This window comes from Crassostrea angulata, chromosome 10 (genome assembly GCF_025612915.1).
Source record: "Crassostrea angulata isolate pt1a10 chromosome 10, ASM2561291v2, whole genome shotgun sequence".
Taxonomy (NCBI): Eukaryota; Metazoa; Mollusca; class Bivalvia; order Ostreida; family Ostreidae; genus Magallana; species Magallana angulata.
This window is the reverse complement of record NC_069120.1, coordinates 48,028,210-48,048,302: the sequence shown is the minus strand read 5'-3', so window position 1 is coordinate 48,048,302 and position 20,093 is coordinate 48,028,210. Positions and strand designations below refer to the sequence as shown.

General features: G+C 32.1%; 1 protein-coding gene, 1 long non-coding RNA gene and 1 pseudogene across 2 annotated transcripts; 2 read left to right on the top strand and 1 right to left on the bottom strand.

Annotated features, from left to right (window-relative positions):
- Positions 1-1,911: 1,911 nt before the first annotated feature.
- On the bottom strand, positions 1,912-3,336 carry LOC128166365 (uncharacterized). The gene is made up of 2 exons (XR_008241150.1): positions 2,651-3,336; positions 1,912-2,295 (listed from the first exon to the last, which is right to left on the bottom strand). It is a non-coding gene; the product is annotated as an uncharacterized LOC128166365 (long non-coding RNA).
- A 3,327-nt stretch (positions 3,337-6,663) lies between these two features.
- Positions 6,664-9,345, top strand: LOC128166019 (adhesion G-protein coupled receptor G4-like). Its single transcript, XM_052830935.1, has 3 exons — positions 6,664-6,703; positions 7,103-7,170; positions 7,282-9,345. The coding sequence occupies exons 1-3, from the start codon at positions 6,664-6,666 to the stop codon at positions 8,881-8,883; spliced, it is 1,710 nt and encodes a 569-aa protein (XP_052686895.1). The 3' UTR covers positions 8,884-9,345.
- Positions 9,346-14,433: 5,088 nt separating this feature from the next.
- LOC128166358 (adhesion G protein-coupled receptor E2-like) lies at positions 14,434-15,838 on the top strand (annotated as a pseudogene).
- Positions 15,839-20,093: the final 4,255 nt, after the last annotated feature.

The following is a 20,093-nucleotide window of genomic DNA, read 5'->3' as shown; positions in this document are numbered from 1 at the left end:
AATTTTTTTTTTACAATGTTTTGTATAAATTTTGCCTCCATAAACCATAAACTCATTCACGATCTGAAATTTTTGCATTCAAGTTTGTCAAGTGCATGAGTATCATAAGACGCATCATCCATGCAAGTTTTGTAAAGTTAGGACCAGTAATAACTAGGATATAGTCATCAATGAGCACCACAGCTTTAAAAGCTTTAACAACTTAAAAACCAAAACCTTAACCTCATTCAGCATCCGAAACCCTTAGCTCAAATTCAGCATTCAAGCCTAATTATCTTAAGACACACCATCCATGCAGGGTTAGGGAAGATTAGGACCATTAATAACTAAGATATAGTCACCTGCTCCGAAACATTTGACCAGTTCTGAAAACCTTGATCTCATTTAGCATTCGAAACCTATGACCTCGATTCAGCATCCAAGCCTGTTCATTGCATGAGTTTGGTGAAGTTAAGACCAGTAGTAACTTAGAAATGGCTATCATAAGGCACCTGCTCATAAAACTTTAACATGCTCCAAAAACCTTAACCTCCTCCAGCATCTGAAATATGAAATTAGAATATGAAAAAATTGTTAACAAACCCCATTTAATAAACTATGGACACAACAGTCTGTAAATTTCTTTTTTAATGATGCTTTTACTTAAAATAGAAGCCGCTAACAAGGAGCTTACATGTAATTAATCCTTTTTTTTCAAAGTATAGGCTACTTTTTTTACCCCACTCCCACCCCAGTCCCCTGTCCTTTTGTTTATGAAAATGAAATATATATGTTTATGAATTTTATAATAATGAATATATAAAAATTATTACATTTTTATGTAGATTTTATTAACATGATGTAGTGTGAAAAAAAAATTATTTACTGAAATTTAAATCATTTATGTTCAGATAAGTTTTATGTTGCTCGTGTGAGCATTGTGGTCCATGGGTATACTCTTGTTTACTTGTCCTTGCGATATTTATCTTTACAGTCATGATTGATTGGCTTAATTTGAAGTTGGACTTATTGACATTTGGCAGATTATCCATTTTCTGATGATGAATACTGTTATAAATATATTGCAACACGGGATTTATATATTCTTTAAGGCGATTTATCATTTTGATCAATGGTAGATGAGCTGTTGAAAAGGTCAATTAGTTGATACCGATGTCGTTCATTTCCTTTGTTTGATTGTACTTTACCATATCGATTCATTCCACAGAAAGTACCCATTGCTACTAGGAGTTATCATTTTGTTTCTTTTGCGTGTATATTAGAGCATACGGTGTGTTCTTCATGCACGCTCAAAGTGAACACCATTTCATTGTGTTTGCGGCGTTCAAACTGCGTCAAATTGAGAAACCACCGTTTTGCACCACGATTTTCTGCATTTTCATTGACACCGGGAATCCTTTGGAGGAGGCATACCTAAGGCGTCATTCAGCAGACTTGTGTTACATGTGTAGGAGACTATTGGCGAGCGCCCTCGATCCGCCTCTAGCGTGACGGGAAGTTCTGAGGCATGTAAAACCATCTTTTTATTAAAAAATCACGTGATAATGATAAAACATGTCATAATGTCTCGTAGCGAAAAATCTTTACGTGTAATTTGTCTAAATATTTAAATTGATTAAATTTGGGCGGGACCTGTCAGAAGAGGATGTTACTCCTCCTAGGCACCTGATCATACCTTTAAAGTTCGTAGATGTCTGTGTTTGCTCTGCTCTTTTTTGTATTTTTCTTTTGGGTTTTTTATTTTGATTTCGAATACTCTTCACTGCATTTAATTAATGTATAGTGAATCTTATATAAATGCTAATGATAGATCATTTTCTTAACCAAGATGAACTGTAAAAACTTCTCTTGGGAACATTTGCGAGTAAAGCTGTGTAGGAACTACATGATTTTACATTGAGAAAATCCAAATTGGTTTCAAGTGTTTTTTAATCAATAAAAAAGTAAAATAAAGTTGAAAATACATTGTTTTGGATTAAATTTAACATTATTTAGTTTGATCCACAGCATGCGTTATACATTGACCGACACGTGTCGTAGCAACTGAATCTTCTTTGGCGGGCCATTGTTTCCATGACATCACGTTTACCGATGTTGTTGATGATGGTCGAAATTGTGTTGTAGCAGGTGTTCATACAGGAAGAGCTGGCAGTGTAGCAGCGACTTGGGCACGGCGCTTCTGTGGTAGTGGTGGTGGTAGTGGCAGTGGTGGTGGCAGTCGTACACAGAGACACGGTCAGGACCAAGAAACAAAGCATGCAAGCCTTCATGTTGAATTTGGAGAAGATTGGACTTCTGTAATGAGTAGTACAGTTCTTCAAAGACTGCTTTGATATTTTCTTTATACAAATAGAATTTTTGTTTAATATGAACAATTACATTGTTAAAACGCCAACACTTGTTTGCTGTTACAGACAGTGCATGATAATTTCAAATTAAAGCATATACCATAAAACATAAACCATAAAAGAACCATGTTTTACTGCTTGCCAAATGAATTTGTAGCTGACTTGGTTAAGGAATATCTTCAGTTATTAGCCAACGTAAAAAAGTTCAAAAGTGGAATGCCATTTTCAATTCTGCTCACGTTAAAAGACCACAAGACAGATTAATTCTTACAATGTATATGGTATAAATACACGACACTTACTGATTCCTTGTGATTCTGCAGTTTGTCAGTGTTTTTTTTCTTTTCAATTTGAGTTCTGTGTATTAAGAGGGATTCCCTTTTATATACAATTCTAATCAAGAGACATGTGCTACTACGTCATGTTATCAGGCAGTAAATTCCACATGTGGTCACTGATAAACCCTCTGTGACAAAAACAAGAGGTGGCGTGTTCGTGTATATCGCAATGATAATTTATTTGCGCACCGAACTTTGTGACACATAAACAATTAAAAGGGCAAAGCACTGAAGTGTTTGTCGCAATAATACCTAACAATTTGTTTGCACTTTGTTCTCTCAAATCTATATTCACTGAAACTATCATTTGTAAAAAGATGATTTATACACAGTGTATAAACTGGTAGTAATGGCTTTTATTCAATGAATGCATAATATTACTTTTCTCGTTTTATTTTAAGGCGAACAGTTGTCGATGAAATTTTCCCCTTTTTGTTACAAGTAACAAACTATAAGATTTACCAAAGCTGTGTAAAACTGTATTCAGAATACAGTTTCTTAGACATACGGAAAGACATCATTAAATGCAAAATAATTTTCAAAAATAAGGATAATTTAGAATGTTTTGTATAATGCGAAAATTTTTATCAATCGCAAATAATTTTGTTTAATAGCAAGAGGTGACTATAATCTGTCAGTAAAGAATTAATAAATCCAAGCAAATGACTTATCCTTATGAATTCATTGCGTTGCAATAAAATGATTAAAACAATTTTCTAAATGCTATCAAAATTATCACGTGACAAGGTTGTGGAATAATTCAAGCCTCTGATGATACAATTTAAAATAAATCATCTGTTACATTAGTGTTGGGTTTATACTAAAAGATTTTTTCATTTGCACATGTTCAAATGGTACTCTAAAAAAAAACAAGTGCTGGATAGATAATTGAAGTACTGCGATCTCCAGCTGCTTTCACAAAGTCCTCTTGATAATCACAGGAGACCGAGTCACGTGAGTAATAATTGCAAACAATCCATATCTGTGATGATAAATGTACACAATATACTACAAAAAAGGATAGTGCGGAATCCTCGTGTAAAGAAATTCTACACAGTTTCGTATCAATTATAAAATAAAGGCGACGAATACCTAAGTCTTATAGATCATATTAAGGACATAATATTCATTGTTTGGGGTTCTGAGGTAAAGGGGAAGGGGGTATATTTTAATCAATTTGAGCATCAATTCTTTCATGACCTTCTCATGAACTCATTGGCCGGTAGAAAACAAACTGTCGGTAGGATAAAGATACCTTATAATTATCTTTTATCCTTTTTCAGGAACATTAGCAACATGATTAATTTTTTTAGGAAGTTAAAGTACATTATATGTTAATACTATAGCCCTTTTAATCTCCCTAAGGGCTACTGAAAGATCATTACAGTTACACGGAAGATAGAACATCAAATTAGACAGTGAGCTAATCTATTATTTATTCGAAATGCACTTAGACCGACGAAAGGTAAACATTGCATAATTTTGCAAATTAATCATAGGGTTTTTTGACACTCAAAGCTTGCTATTTCTTCAGAGCTAAATGCTGTCACCAGATGGATAAAAGTAAGTAATCACTTTATAGTTATAATTTAATGCACACCTTATCACCTTAAAAATATCACTATTGATGAAAGTACATTTTACTTTAAAATATTATTATTTTTAAAATTTTTGAATTAAACACTATTTGAACTTAAAGTGAAATTTAAATATTTTACCAAAAAATAAAATAAAATGTAATTGAACCTTCAATAGGTTTCGTACTCATGACTTACAGTAAATAACTGACTTGCAGTTACGCTGTTAAATATCGACTCGCGAGCGTATCAAAAAGAGTGTACCAACGTGTGCATTTATTTTTTAATTTATCTTTATAATTAGTTTTTCTGCAATTTGTATGTTAATAAACATGCATTTGCTATAAAAATATCAAATTACAATATCACTCTAACTAAATCACAATCATTTTGGAAAGAAATTAAAAAAAAAAAAAAAGGGAAATCCTGCTTAGCGAGACAGCATCAATTGTTACAGCAAGTGATATTTTTCCATCTTTTAAAGAAATATTTTCATATCTTCATAAACAAATATATTATTATATTATCAAGTTAGTTTCTGTAAAGTTTTGATTCTCATTTAGCAAGAATATGAGTCAACTGTTGGATAGCCCGTATATTTTCATCAGTGTTCGAATCATTCATAAACTATGTTTTGAGTTCTTTTTTCCAGACTAACCATAGCCGAACATGAAAAACCCTCTCGTCGTGATTTGCATCTTTATTTTCATCAATACAGTGCGTGTAAATTCATCGTCTTTTAATTTCACTAATCTAATGATCCATCATTTCTCATTGTGCGGACCAGAGTCTTTCTGTAACATTACGAAGTTCAACTTTATAAATCTAGATGTCAATTTTCCGAGGAATCACAAACTGTGTCCTGGTTGCTTTTGTGACAATTTGTGTTTAGGGAGAGGAGATTGCTGTCCTGACAAATACTTTGCCTTTAGTGGTCTAGTCTGTGATAACGCGACATCTGTTAACGCCACGCGAGATGAAAGTCGAGATCAGAGATCATCGTTTCTTATGATTAAAAAGTGTCCTCTTGGAACAGAGGAAGACATTGCGAAGAACTGCGAAAATGAGTATAACGGTGTCGATAAAATGAAATATCCACCAGTTACTAGCGACATTTCTAATCTTTCTTACTCAAATAAATTCTGTGCGAAGTGCAATGGTGAAATATCACATCGGTTCTGGAACTTAGATATTTCTTGTCGAGTATTTTTAGATGTAAATTTTTTATCTTCCTTCAAAGAAGTGGTCTACAATGGAATAATTAATAGATGTGTCATACAGTTTGCACCACATGATGACAAGCCTGCATACAACTGCTACCAACTACAGAACTATCACTTTGATCGTTGTAACAAGACAGGGTTCTGGAAAACAAGAGACAATGATGTTTTGTATGCATGCGAATCATCGTTATACGTAAATAAAGATCGGTTGTTTAAGAACCCGTTTTGCAGACTGTGCAATCCATCTTTTTACGAAGGAGAAGTAATAACAGAATGTAATGTTACAGGACTTTGGAATTTCTTTGATGAAAGTATTAAGGAAGCCTGCTTCCGTTTTGAATTGAATGAGGGCACTTTGCCATTCAAAAACATATTTTGTCGACTTTGCAATGCTCCTGAAAATATGCCAAACAGCTTTGTAGATGCATCTGCTGATGTAAGCACAGACGTTCTTTATACTTTGAATAAAATCAAATACTATTTTTATATACAAACTAAAACATTTTCCGAGGATTACCTCAATCTTATCAAGGACACTTTTCCAAAATCCGAGTTACAGATGAAACAAAAAACACCCAGTGTGATACTTAATGTAACTGAATTAATTTACAAATCATTTTCACTAAAGGAATCTGTAGGAGTATGTAAAAATCATAGCATTCCAAAACGTCTTTCAAGTCTTTTACTTCCATGTACATGTGAACCTTCTTGCTTTCAGCATAGGGATTGTTGTGAAGATTTTGTATTGCAATATCCAACAGAATGTATTCATTCCAAGCAGCTAGCTGGAGAGGAATTTAAAAAGACTCAACCTAATGCCGAATACGTGGTTACGAATGGCTGCTACATGCAATTTCAATATCCAATGTATGTGGAAAAATTATGTCAAAAGGGAACACAGGGAAATGACATATTTTCGTTCTACCCAGTACGTGACATAAATACTGGCATATCATACCTCAATATCTATTGTTATCTATGTAATACATCACCATTTCGACCCACCTTTGAGTTAGGCAAACCTTGGGACATTGAGGTGTACTGTGAAAAATACATTGAGCATAGAAACTTTATAATTCTAACGCAATTAATAAATACGATCAGAGAAACCAACTGTAATGTGACATACTTGCCAAATTCGAAAGGAAATAATCAGCCAATCATTCCCCGTTGTAATATGGGGAAAACAAGATATGATGGAATTTGTAACTCCACTGGTAAATGGTCGGTTAAGGATCAAGATGTACAATACGCTTGCGAAAATGTTTCGTCGGGGGCTTTGAACTTATATTCTCCAGAGTTTGATGACTGTAAATATCCTTTTAAGAATTCGTATTGTGCAATGTGTAATCCGGAAGGGATTGAGAATATCACAATTAGTGAGTGCAATGCCACTGGAGAAGGTTTTAACTATAACGAACGTACTGAAATTGGTTGCAGGTTTTTTCCACGAATACACTTTCATTCGCCATTCAAGAATTCATTTTGTAGAAAATGTAATACAGTGAGTCGGGGAATTTCTTGTCCACCTCCGGTGAATTATTTATCTGATTTATTTTTGCCCAAACGTCTCAAATGGAGCCCAATTTATCGGAATTTATTTTTGTACTCTGAAGATGAGAATGATTTGTCAGACAACACACCACCTAAATGTTTATCACCAGAACCATACATGTTAAAGGGGGTGAGTTTTTGTTTCATCAAATTTAAATCCATACTTGTAATCAAAGTTATAAATTTTTATTTTTCTGAAATATATTTTGTTTGACCTTTTATTTTCTTATACTGTATATAGAACCAGTGCAGAAACTTGACCTGTTATCCAGGGAAGTATCTAAGTAATGGAACATGCCAAGCACTCTTCACAGTTACACAAAACTTGGGATATTTTCTGACATCAAACTTCCAAGGAAACGTGTCTTCTTTGTTACCTGTTAAGGATCTATTGAGCATCATATCGGCAGAAATCAAACAAACAATACTGTCTAAGCTCCAGATAGAATCAGATTCGATTGAATATTTGTTTGTTCAAATAGACCAACCTTGCCTTAACAAGAATCAATCTTTATTGTCACACTCCTTTTCGGGAAGTATTGCGGTGGGTATATTTATTAATCAGGCTGTATATAGAGTTGATATTGAAAATCACTTAATTGATTTAACAACCAAAATGGAAATATTAAGTAACAAAACGCTCAATGTTCGTTTATTTTTCTTTATGCGGATAGAACACTCATATATAAATCCATATAAAATGTTTCTCGCCAACTATTTCTCAACATGTAGTCTACCAGAAATTGTAAAATATAAAAAAGTATTGAATAGACATAAATATAGAACCGCTAGAATATCAAAATTATTAACATGCATTCAGGTTCCACTAGCGTTGAACGAATATAGTTTTAATAACCAATTGGGAAAAGTTAAGATATCTGGTATAAATACACTCTATGATTATGACTTGTTTGATCATCTTCCCGATGGGTCAGCAAGGATTTGTGCTGCCGACTTCAACGTTGGAACCAAGCCAGTGGCACGAAACCAAGATTCAAAGAACCTTCTTTCAAAATTAACGATTATCCTGAATTGCATTTCTATCATATGTTTGATGATAACATTTCTTATTTATGTGTCGAAGAAAAAATTGAGAACAATGCCAGGGAAAATGAACATGATTCTGATATTCTCGCTGTTTCTTACACTGGTTGTTTTTCAATTAAGTAAATATGGATCAACAGAAAAATGGGCATGTATTGGATTTGGAATAGCTATACATTATTTTTGGTTAGTGTCGTTTTCATCAATGACGGCGAGCTCATTTCATATGTTTCGTATATTCCGGTTTTCACAGATATGTAACACCAATCACTCTAACGGTCTTCTGAAAATATACATAGTTTCTGTCTCTATTTTCCCGTGTGTTGTGGTAGTTCTGAATATCGTAATATCCTGGATCTTATCTGGCAAAGAGGATATTGGTTATGGAAATAAAATTTGCTTCATAGATAATAAATTTTTGAGATTAGCAACATTTACAATACCTGTCGGTTTAATGTGCTTGTTAAATTTATTATTTTTTGTGATAACCATTATATCTATCAGAAAAGTCCCTAATGTTCCAGAAAACAAATCTATAAGAAGCGAATTTAGAATTTTCTGTCGCTTATTCACAATAACTGGTATACCATGGGTACTTCAGATTATCGATGGTTATCTTCCCTTTTCGACCTTTTCGTATGTGACGACCGTCATAAACAGTCTTCAAGGGACAGCGATATTCGCAGCTTTTGTCTTAAACAAACGAGTTATAAGAATTCTGTGGAAAAGTTGTAAGTTATCAAGAAATGGAAACAGTGATACGGCCGTGGAAACAAATACAGATGATACAAAACTATAGTTTTCTTTCCTTATATTTGTTTTATTATGATAAATTTTAATGCCTGATTATTTGTTTTTATTGAAAAAACAGTTTTAAAGTTGCTTTAATTTTTATATTTGAATTCATTACATGTACTTGAAGAATACAGGTGTGAAAATTTAAATAGATAGAAAAAGGGATCACATATATGTAAGGAATTCAAGTAATCTCTACCATGACTGTTAACTTATACAATTAAGAATTATCTAAATAATTTTTTATTCTTTCCTCAATTGCTGAAACATAATTTAGATATCTTTCTTCTGAATACTTGTTGTTGTTGTTGATTCAACAAAAAGGTTGAAATTGTACGATACATTCTGTGGCTGTATACATGGATCATTCATGAGACAACTATTATATAATTGCATTGTATATTTGTACACATTAAACTGTAAGTTGATTAAAATCTCATGTATTATATACTTGCTTACTATAAAATTCCCTTAAACTGAAGATCAACTAATTGTTTTCATATTAAAAGTTATCTGAGCATTTACATTATTTTTTTGTATTGTTTTCTGGGTTTTTTTTATCAGGGTTTCTAGACTTTACTGTAGCATGTTGCAGTTTGATGTCAGTTGTTTCTGTTTTCATTTTTTTATTACTTATATATGATTTAGACATTCATTATTTTATCTTTGGTGTTTTAATTTGCTAAGATTTCTTTAAAAAAGCTCAGTAGTAGCTTTAAACTATATGCCAGGTACATGTATTAATTTTTTGTCTTTGGAAATCAATCTCTTTTCCACGTTTTTAATGGACCTTTAGATTATATAAATTGTTGATTTTGTTCGAAAGGAAGTATTTTTACAACCATATTTTAAGCAGACATTTACAAACTAGTTTCTATTTCAATGCAAAGTTTCATAATCTTTGTCATAATCGGGGAAAAATAGGTATGGATTAAAATAACTATAAAACAGAAATCAATTTAAAAAGAGAAAATAGTATACCGTATCATTTATTTGCACAGTGTTGAATCCTAGGTTTTATATAACAGGGTATATTTATTTGCAAAACTGAATTTTCGTTTCTTTTTAGGGTTGATAGTTTGGTTTTGGTCGTTATTTTTGCTTTCAAACATATTCAAAAGTTAAAAAGTTCTCTTGATCATACATTTAATCTGATACATGACAATTTGAAAGTAAAATTAGTATCGTATGGCCAGTGTTCTTGGCAAATCCCTCGCTTAAGATTTCTAAAATGTCAATATTTGTTTCTTGTCATTTAATTGATTTTAGACAAGGTGTACATTTTATATGAATACGCATATACGCATTTCAATTATTTGTTTAAAATCTTCCCAACTCCTTTCTTCATCATTTAGACAAAGGATTCGTGTTTCAACCTTCAATTTTGTTGATTAGTCAAGCGTTACATAATTATAAATACTTATACATGATAAAAAAAGATCACTCACTGTGGCCTTCAACTCGACGTTTACGTATATCGACGACGAATTATCAATTAACAATTGTTACTTCCGTTCTTACGTCGACTCGATATATCCAAGTGAACTTGATATAAAAGATACCACAAAGTATAGGACATCTGTTTCCTATTTTGATATGTACTAGTAAAAGACATTAATGGTAACATACCAAGAAAACTTTATAATAAACGTTATGACTTCAAATTTTCTATCGTCAACCTTTCTTAATTATGTAGCAATAAACCTTCACCACCAGCATTTGGAGTTTTTGTCTCCCAGTTGATTCGATACATAAGCTAGGTTATGCTCTACGTTAAAGAACAATTTCTAAAAGGAAGAAAGCTTAACTGACAAACAAGTTGTTATAAAAAGATTATCAACAATCTCGATTGAAGACATCATTTCGTAAGATTTATGGTCGATACAGCGACCTTGTCAGCAAATACAATCTTCCGCTAATTATGTACGGATTTTCCCGTTTTCCCGATTACAACAAAGAGCATACGACACTTGTGACCGATCAGCAGAGAATATCTACTCTATGCCACCTGATCATACCCCTCATTCTGGTAGAGGCCCGTGTTTGCTTTGCTTTTGTTTTGCATTTCTACTATGGACTTTTGATTAACACTGTTCGTTATCGCCTCATTTCATAGTTTATATCCTTTCAAAGTTGATCAAAAGACAAAGCTTTTTAAAATATATATTTATGTATTTTTTCTGCTGCTGCAATTTAATCAAAATTAGATACTTAATTTGTTATTGATGTCAAAATTTGAATGAGAAATATCCGAGAGGTGCGCAGCTTATTATGTAACCAAGTGCCATTGTAGCTTTTGAATTTATATAGGAAACATCTGAAACGATGTATGGTGGCACTTTTTTTAAAAAAAAATGTTTCTTAAATTACGTAACCAAATATTCTTTTTGGATTTTTTCTTATGCAATGATCATTATTTATTAATATTAAATTATTGGGGTTTCTTGTGAAGAAACATTAACATAGCATAAAACAATAATATTTTAATGGTAATCGATCCTCAATGACTATGAACCTCAATTCATTGACTTAGTTTCTTCTATTGTTTCCCGGGATTAGCTATGTTACTTGATCATTCACAGTGTTTGAGAGCAAAAACAGATGCCCCGTGAACTTAATAACGGAAATGCTTTTGAGAAATTATTATTTTATATTATAATCATGTAAATTATTCTTGTGAGATATTTCAATATCAGACAAGTAGCTAAATGGTTTATTAACTTGCCGAAGGAATAATCTATATTAGCATTTCAGAATTAAAAAACCCATCAAATTAGGGCAATGCAATTTAAAGGAAATTAATCCTATGTGTTCCCGTACTTTAGGATTGACTTTATAACCCAACAAGTAAAAATTGCAGTGTCATATTGATCGATGATTGGTTTTTAGCTTATTAAATTTGTCACTTTCATAAAGAGTTTTCATAGATTTTATTTTTCAATTAAGTAAACAATACATAATCATCTTGATTGGCACTGATCCATTAAGATAAAAAGCTTACTTTTTTATCATAAATCAAAGATAATTTTTTTTTATCAGAAGAGAAAGGTATGTTACTTATTTATGATACAAAATTTCTTTTTCCTTATTTTCAAATTCTATTTGTCCCTTGGCATGTAATTAGCTTGTTTGAAAACCAACAATCAATTCATAGTGGTCCAAGTGATGTAGGCCTTTTTTCAAACAAAATATTTCGTTCCTAAAATAAACTTTTTTTTTGTTTTTAAATCTTCGATAATTTCAAAACAGTTTTATAACACTGTAATTGTTGACCAACCTTTATTCGCGTGCGACTCATTTTTGCGATGTTCACGAGAGCCTCGTCTTCGCAAAGAATTGTCGCAGCAATGGTGCATTTATCGTATGGTTGTTGTTAAAACACATTAATAGATAAGGTTTGGTCGCAAAAGTTAGTCGCCGTAAATCAAATTATCTTAAGTAAAACGCAAAGTAAAGTTGTCGCGATTTAAAGTTGGTTTACAGTAATTAGATATGTGTAGATATGTTGGTCCAATTTTTTTTCTACCAACAGCAATATGTAGCCAACCTTACAACCATAAGCCAACGTTGGGCAAACGTAAGCTTGCTATCTGTACAACACCATATTATTATGTAGAATAACTAATAACGGTGTGATACATTCACTGTGACTTGAGAATTGATGGCATCTTTTTTGTTTTTTAATGTGTAATGATTTATTTTCATGTTAAATTTCATTAAGACACAAGTGATCACAGATGAAGCATAATAGTTGGATGTACGGTAGGTCGTTCTTGGTACTTACTGGTACATATGCATTTATAAACATGTGAAAATATATTTTTGATTGTGATAGTGGGTTTGCTTGAATTTTATAAAACACCCCTTAGAACACCCAAACTTATTAATGTTTACGCAGAAGAATAAAACGTTTTATAACCCAAGATGGGGGTATTAAGTAAAATCAACTATATTTGAAAAAAGAAATTCCGAAGAAATTCCATATATTCTCGCACATTTGAATTAACCTATTTTGTTTATACAAATATAGCATACGAGGGGCGTTCAATTAATAATGTCACTGATCAGATTGCAAAAAATACAAGGTTCAATCGACCTTTGAATTTCTAGTCGCGCATGATTTGGTTCATATTTTATTTATGACCACTTTTCAACATCAATACTCTTTTGAGAAGCTAATGTATGACCCCTACTCAAGACACTCTATGAAAATATGACTGGTAAGTCATCATCCAATAAAGCTGATATTTGAGGCTACATAAAAGCATATGTCAGACAGATTTTTTTTAGAAGAATTGTGTGATTGTATAGAAACAAGTGTATGTCATTAAGACAATTCTACAGGTGGGACAGGATATTTAAAAAAGGCCAAACAGACTTTAAGGATAATCAACGTCCGGGAGAACCTCGTGCGGCTTCTTTGTATGCAATACTTGCAAAAATAACAAATATCATTATTAATGATGGTCGAAGAACCATTAAACAAATAGCAAATTTAGTAGGCATTTCATCGATTTACAATTAAAAAAACCACTTTGGCCTTGGAAAGGTTAATGCAAGAGGGATACTTTATCTATTAATTGCGGGTTGAAATGTGTTAAAAACTACTTAAAATCTCAAAAAAGGCAATGGACAACGTTTATCGGAAATTGTTACAGGCGATGAAACATAGATATATTATTCTAAACCTCAAAGGAAAATCGATAACAAGATGTGATTGACTAAAAAGGCCCTGTTATAGCAAAACGATGCCAAAGTACAACGAAAGTATTATACGCAATTTTCTTTCACAGTGATAGCCCTGTGTTCAAGTTACCAGTCCAAAAGGACGATCAAGTACCGGATATATTATGTTCTGAAGAAAATAAGGAAAATACAAAAGGAAGAGTCCAAAGTCTTGAATTCGCAATATTTGACTTCTCCATGACAATGCCCAAAATTGTGAGATCATTTTTGGAAAAAAGAAAACGTTCATGCTTTGCCTTTTCCATTATAACATTGTTAAATCAATTACTTAGATTAATAAAATACTTTGGATTCAAACCAAACTCGGGAGTTTAAGTTTTCCACTATTAACTCGGACATTAACATTAATTAGTTTAATTAAATCAATCAGTCGTGAAGTTGACAGTCGAATGAATACTCAAAACTATCGGCAACACTTTTAAAACTGTATGAAATACAGTTGCTGTTTCTTTTATGGTTTCATTCGAAGTGTTATTTGTAGTTCTAGATTTTGATTTTTTTTGTTTTTGTTTAAGGTACTTTTTTTCTTGTGAAGAAGGGACCCATTGTCCTGAAAATATGACAATTTGATACAATTTGATATTCAGTTTGCTGCCATAGTATTTATATATAAAATCCGACACTTTATTGATGATGGTGATTATCTTCGTAATAGAACATGTCAAGCACTCTTCACAATTACTAAAAACTTATATATTTTTTTATATATTTTCTGAAATGTTTCTTCTCTGTTACCCGTTCACAATCTTCTGCTTATCATATCAAAAGAATTCAAACAGGCAGTAATTTTCAAGCTTCAAATAAGTTCAAACTCGATCGAATATTTGGTAGTACAAATAAACCAGCCATGCTTAAAAAAGAATGACATTCTATTATCTCAAGAGTTTTCAGGAAGCATTGTCGTAGGAATGTTTATCGAACAAGCTGTAGAAAGAGTCAATTTTGAAAAGCAGCTGATTGCTATTGCAACACAGTTGGTGATATCTAAAATAGACACTTATTATCTCCATGTGTCATTCTCTATGCGTTTAGAACGCTTTCATTTTAACCCGTATAAAATATATCAAGCCGAATATTTCTCCCGATGTACATTACAAGAACGCGTTAATAACAAGGTAGTAGAAAATAGACAAATATAGAGAACTGTTCGAGTATTCAAACGTTTGACTTGCATTCAGGTTTTATTAAAGTTTGATGAATACAATATAGATAAACAGTCAGGGAAACTAGCTTTGTTTGGTCTGGACAATATGTATGATAATGACTTGTTTGATATTCTTCTTGATGGATCAGCAAGGATTTGTGCTAAAGACTTTAACATTGGCACAAACACAATCGCACTTTCGTCTTATCAACAAGACCAAGTTTCCCTTTGGAAAATAACGTTAATTCTTAATGTCATTTCCATTTTTTGTTTAATCATTTCATTCCTAATTTATGTATTAAAAAAGAATAAGAACAACGCAAGGGAAAGTCAACATGATCTTGATACTTTCATTGGCTTTTACATTAATTTTATTGAAGTTGAGTAAATTTGGTTCATCACAAAAAGTGGCATGTGTTGGAATTGGTATAGCTCTACATTATTTTTGGTTAATGTCATTTTCATCAATGACGGTGAGTTCCTTTCATATGTTTATGATTTTTAAATTTTCGCGGATATATACCAGCAATGGCTGTAATAATATATTCAGAGTATATATAGCGTTCATCACTATTTTTGCATTCGTTGCAGTCGTTTTTAACGTTGTAATATCATGGCGACTTTCTGGCAATGGTGAAATTGGGTATGGAAATACGGTGTGCTTTATCGAGAATACTTATTCTCGACTAGCGTCGTTCATTATACCTGTTGGTATTATGTGCCTCTGTAGTCTGTGTTTCTTTGTTAGTACTATTATTTCCATAAAATGTGTTCCAAAAGTTCCGGAAAACCATCTGTTAGAAATGAATTTGTAATATTTTGTCGCTTATTCACAATAACTGGGATAACATGTTCTCTTCAGATTATCGACGGTTTCCTCTCATTTACAACGTTCTCGTATATCTCCTCAATAATCAACAGTCTGCAAAGAACTGCTTTATTTATAACGTTTGTCTTAAACAAACATATCATAAATTGTAACTGTACATCCCGTAAAGATTCCTACAACAAAAATTCAGCTAAAAGAGAGTCAACAGAGAAATCTAATACAAATGATACTAGGTTATGATATTCTAAAATGTTCGCCTTCTCTGTGTAAGCATATAAAATGATTCTTCGTAAATAATGAATAAATTATTTTTAGTACAAGATCTGCTTTCTTGCGTGGGCGTTTTAAAATAACAACATACCAAATGAATTATTTCCAATATGATTGTATTAATTTAAGCGCGAAATAAAAAAGCACGTAAAATGCGAGGATAATCGCTCGCTTAAAATATTTCTTACTTTTTGTCTTTTTGGCTATGATTGCTAAGATAAGCCTAGAATTAGAAGTAGCTGTATGCTAAAATGAAAAAAAAATGTAGTTTTATTTATCTATTTATTTTTTTGACATATAATAAAAACTGGATTAACATGGGGAGATGTATATTTTATAAATTCAGATTCTTTGATTGAAGCAAGGCATTAATAAAAACAAAAGTATCAATAATAAGTGCATGTTTTAAAACAGTATAATCGATAGGCTGCCACAAAAGAAGAGTTTTATAGTAATAAGTATGTACCTGGGCAGTTCGACAGCTGTTCTGAGTGATTTAAAATGCATTGTCCTGTTCTTGTATACATACTTTTAAAACAAAATGACATGTAGGACTTCATATTTATTGCTTTTACATTTTTTGGCAAAAAATTTGGCCAATTTAGGACAGAATCAAGCCAGTTCAAGAAATGTTTATATTCTTATCTTTAAATGTACAAGATGACCGCACATCCCCCTTAAACACTGCAACGTAAAGCTTAACACGCGACAAAAACACGACTTGTATTGCTGTAGAATAAAAATTACAATAAGACTGAAAATTACCGAGTCGTATCGAATACAAGAAACACTTTCAAAAACAATTGAAAGATAAATATTTCTAAGAAATAGGAAATTTGTATAATTTGCAATTAGATATTCGATTCTTCTTTTATGAAGACTATAACCTCAAGGTGCATGACCACGGAAAGTCAGATTGTTGTATATATTTGCCAAATAACATTCGTCAAGATATGTGTTTATCGTTTGTTTATGTGAAAAATAGTCATATGTTATCTATGTAATACGTTTGTCATGCACAATACCCTCTCTATTGTCCAATTTAAATAGAATAATAGCCGCACGAACTAATAATAGTCGTTTGGCGAAAACATAAACGCTGACAGTAGTTACAGTGAAGAATATATGTTTCTGATTGCTTACATACTTTGTTTTTGTCGTGTGTTGTTCCTATTTGTATTTATAATAAATTTATTACGAAAGAAATTGTATCATTTTCCGTTTGACAAAATATAGCAATTACAAAGGTGTTGGTCATCCATCCATTTGTCCATACTTGTCTAAAAGTTGCTGTCAATGTCACATGATATGTTGATAGGTTGGTAGAAGGTATTACTCTCCTGTCATGAAAATGATTCTTTGTAGTAGTTTATATCTTTGAAACCCTGTCCAATTCAGCATTGTAATTTACAACAAAAAGGAATCCGTTATAAATATATACAAAATAAATGTTTGAACTTTGAAGCGTTATTCATAATTGACGCGAATTATAGCGTGGATATGTTTTTATGTTACAAAATTATAGTTTTCGTCGTGTGGTCGGTATTTCATGTTTTTGATAATTGATGTAAACGAAGTTATTAACATTTTTAAATTCATATTTATTTCATATATCTAAGACCTAAGATTTGTTGTTAATGTTTAACCTGAAAAACAGTTATTGCATTCATTGTACATGTATCCTTATTTGAATCCGCGTAACTCTCATATCTGATATGTTTTATAATCATTTTTGTGTTTGTAATTATATTCATAGGAAAGCATTATAGACAAAGACTTACTTATTCATAGCTATAATATTATATCCTCTGGCCCCTTTATCATTAACATTCTAATGAAACTTCAGTAAAAATAAAAATTCTTACGTGTTGATATATAAAGTGTTAATTGTTAATCTGCAGAATCGGGGTATATTTTAGCTTATATTTTGGATTATTTTTCTTTATAATAACTCTATTTAACTATTAAGAATAATTTGACTAAGCCCATACGCGGATCAAGAAGGGTGGAGAGGGGAGAAGGAAGTCCCAGACCCCCCTCCCCCCGAACATTCAAATATTCAATTCACAAAATAAAAATTTTAAATAGAAGCCTCGGACTTCCCCGCCCTTGCAAACACGATATTTCTCTATACTCCATGGGAAAATTTTTGGATCCACCTATTTAGCATAGTGAGTTTATTGATTGTGAGGCCAGAGAATTGCTATATGTAAGAAAAAACGGTATATTGAAATATACCAACTTGATTTTAAGTAAACTATTGTATATTTTCCAACTTATGAAACGTGATATGGAGTTTATTGACTTTTTTTTTTACTCATTGCATGATTAAAATGCTGACAGAGCAAATAAATCTTTTTATTTTCCAACTTTGTTGTCTCTTATCCTATATTTGATATTAATCGGTATCTTCATGATAATTCTTCATGATGTTCAGTTCACTCTCGTACCAGCTGTGAATGCAAGTAGATTTTGTAATGAAGTTAAAGACGGTATTGGATCGATACCTTGAGAAATTGATATGGATAAAATTTGATCAGGATGAACATATTATGAACGTTTTAAAAATTAACAAGAATCAATAGTAAGCAATTTGAATATTCAAGATTAAGAAAAAAATGCTGCAAGACATCTTTTTAAAGGCAAAGACCAATACAATAAAAAAACAAATAAATAGACAAAATATGACCTTTTTCTAAAGGTGAAGTTGGATTTCTCAAAAGGATTTTGTTGGTGTCATTTAAAAGAGAAAGGTAGTTCTAAGATTGATAACTGTCAAATTCTTGCCACATTGGTTTCCTTGTCTGTCTGTCTGTCTGTCCGTCCGTCCGTCCGTCCGTCCGTCCGTCCGACCGTCCGTCCGTCCGTCCGTCCGTCCGTCTGTCTGAAAAGTCGTTATATTAATATAATCGTTACTTAGAAAAACCACTTTTCAGTGTTATAGGATTTAACTAACAGAATATACAAAAATTCAATTCAAAACATAATCATTATGTAATAAAATTAGTTATGCATTACTAAGGCTGACCCGATATTCTACAAAAAGAGCGTTAGTTATTGATTAGATGAGTTAATGCTTTAATAGCAATGTAAGGGCAGGAGTTCTTAAATTCTTTTTTGTGTTGGCTGAATAACACTACTTACAACTTGTTATCACAGGACATAAAATAATCACGGTATTGCATATGAAGTTATTGTCCGATGATAGTACACTGAATTAGTTGACATGTACAGTAATTTGTTTTAGGACTAGTCTACTAGGTTTTTTATAATTTTCATGTTAGACTGAATGAATGCATTTCAAAAAGGTAAAATATGTTGTATCAATTTGAAACTTAGATCATCTTACTGTATTGTCTTGTTGAACTCACTAACTGTTGTACTATACAAATATTGACTGGGGTTGAGGGCAACATTGATTATATTAGCCCCCGAGGGACGAAATATTGCCCGACGCGAAGCGGAGGGCAATATTTTCGTCCCAAGGGGGCTAATATAATCAATGTTGTCCGAAAACACAGTCAACATTTGTTTTGTTATATGAAGAAACAAACCAAAATTAAGAAAGTAATTGAAAACAGATCGCCGTAATTTTCTCGGCACAACAAAGAATTCACGAATTCAATTCTGTGCAAAGTTCATTTCCAAAATATCCTCAGCACCAAACCGCTGATATTCCGCCGACCGAAAGAATTAATATACAGATGTTCTACCTGATTTTACTTCACAGTAATTCGCAAATCCTCATATCCGTTATGATAGCAAACCGTCGCATTGCGCGTCCGTTGTTTACTTGCCTTGAGTTGACTGACTGTCTATTATGACGTCACCTTGTTTTAGAGTCGCGAAGAGTTATTTACGTCATCGTTTACGAATCAACTAATCAGAGGCGATTATTTGAAAAAGAAGGAATGTTCTCTAGATATTATTCCTAGCCGGTCAATATAAAAAAAAATATTGACCGGTCAATATTTTTCGGACGAGCTTATATTACAATTATTGACTATTCGTCTATATAGAGTTATATAGTGGGAATATACTACTGAATATAACAATGTAATATATTCACCCCGCATAGTTTATTTGAGAGAGAGAGAGAGAGAGAGAGAGAATGAGAGAGAGAGAGAGAGAGGTTTGTATCTTAATTGTGCGGCTTTGTTATGTTTTCCTTGACAATTACTATGAATTATGTATTTGACGCAAACGTCTATGTACTTTATTGGTT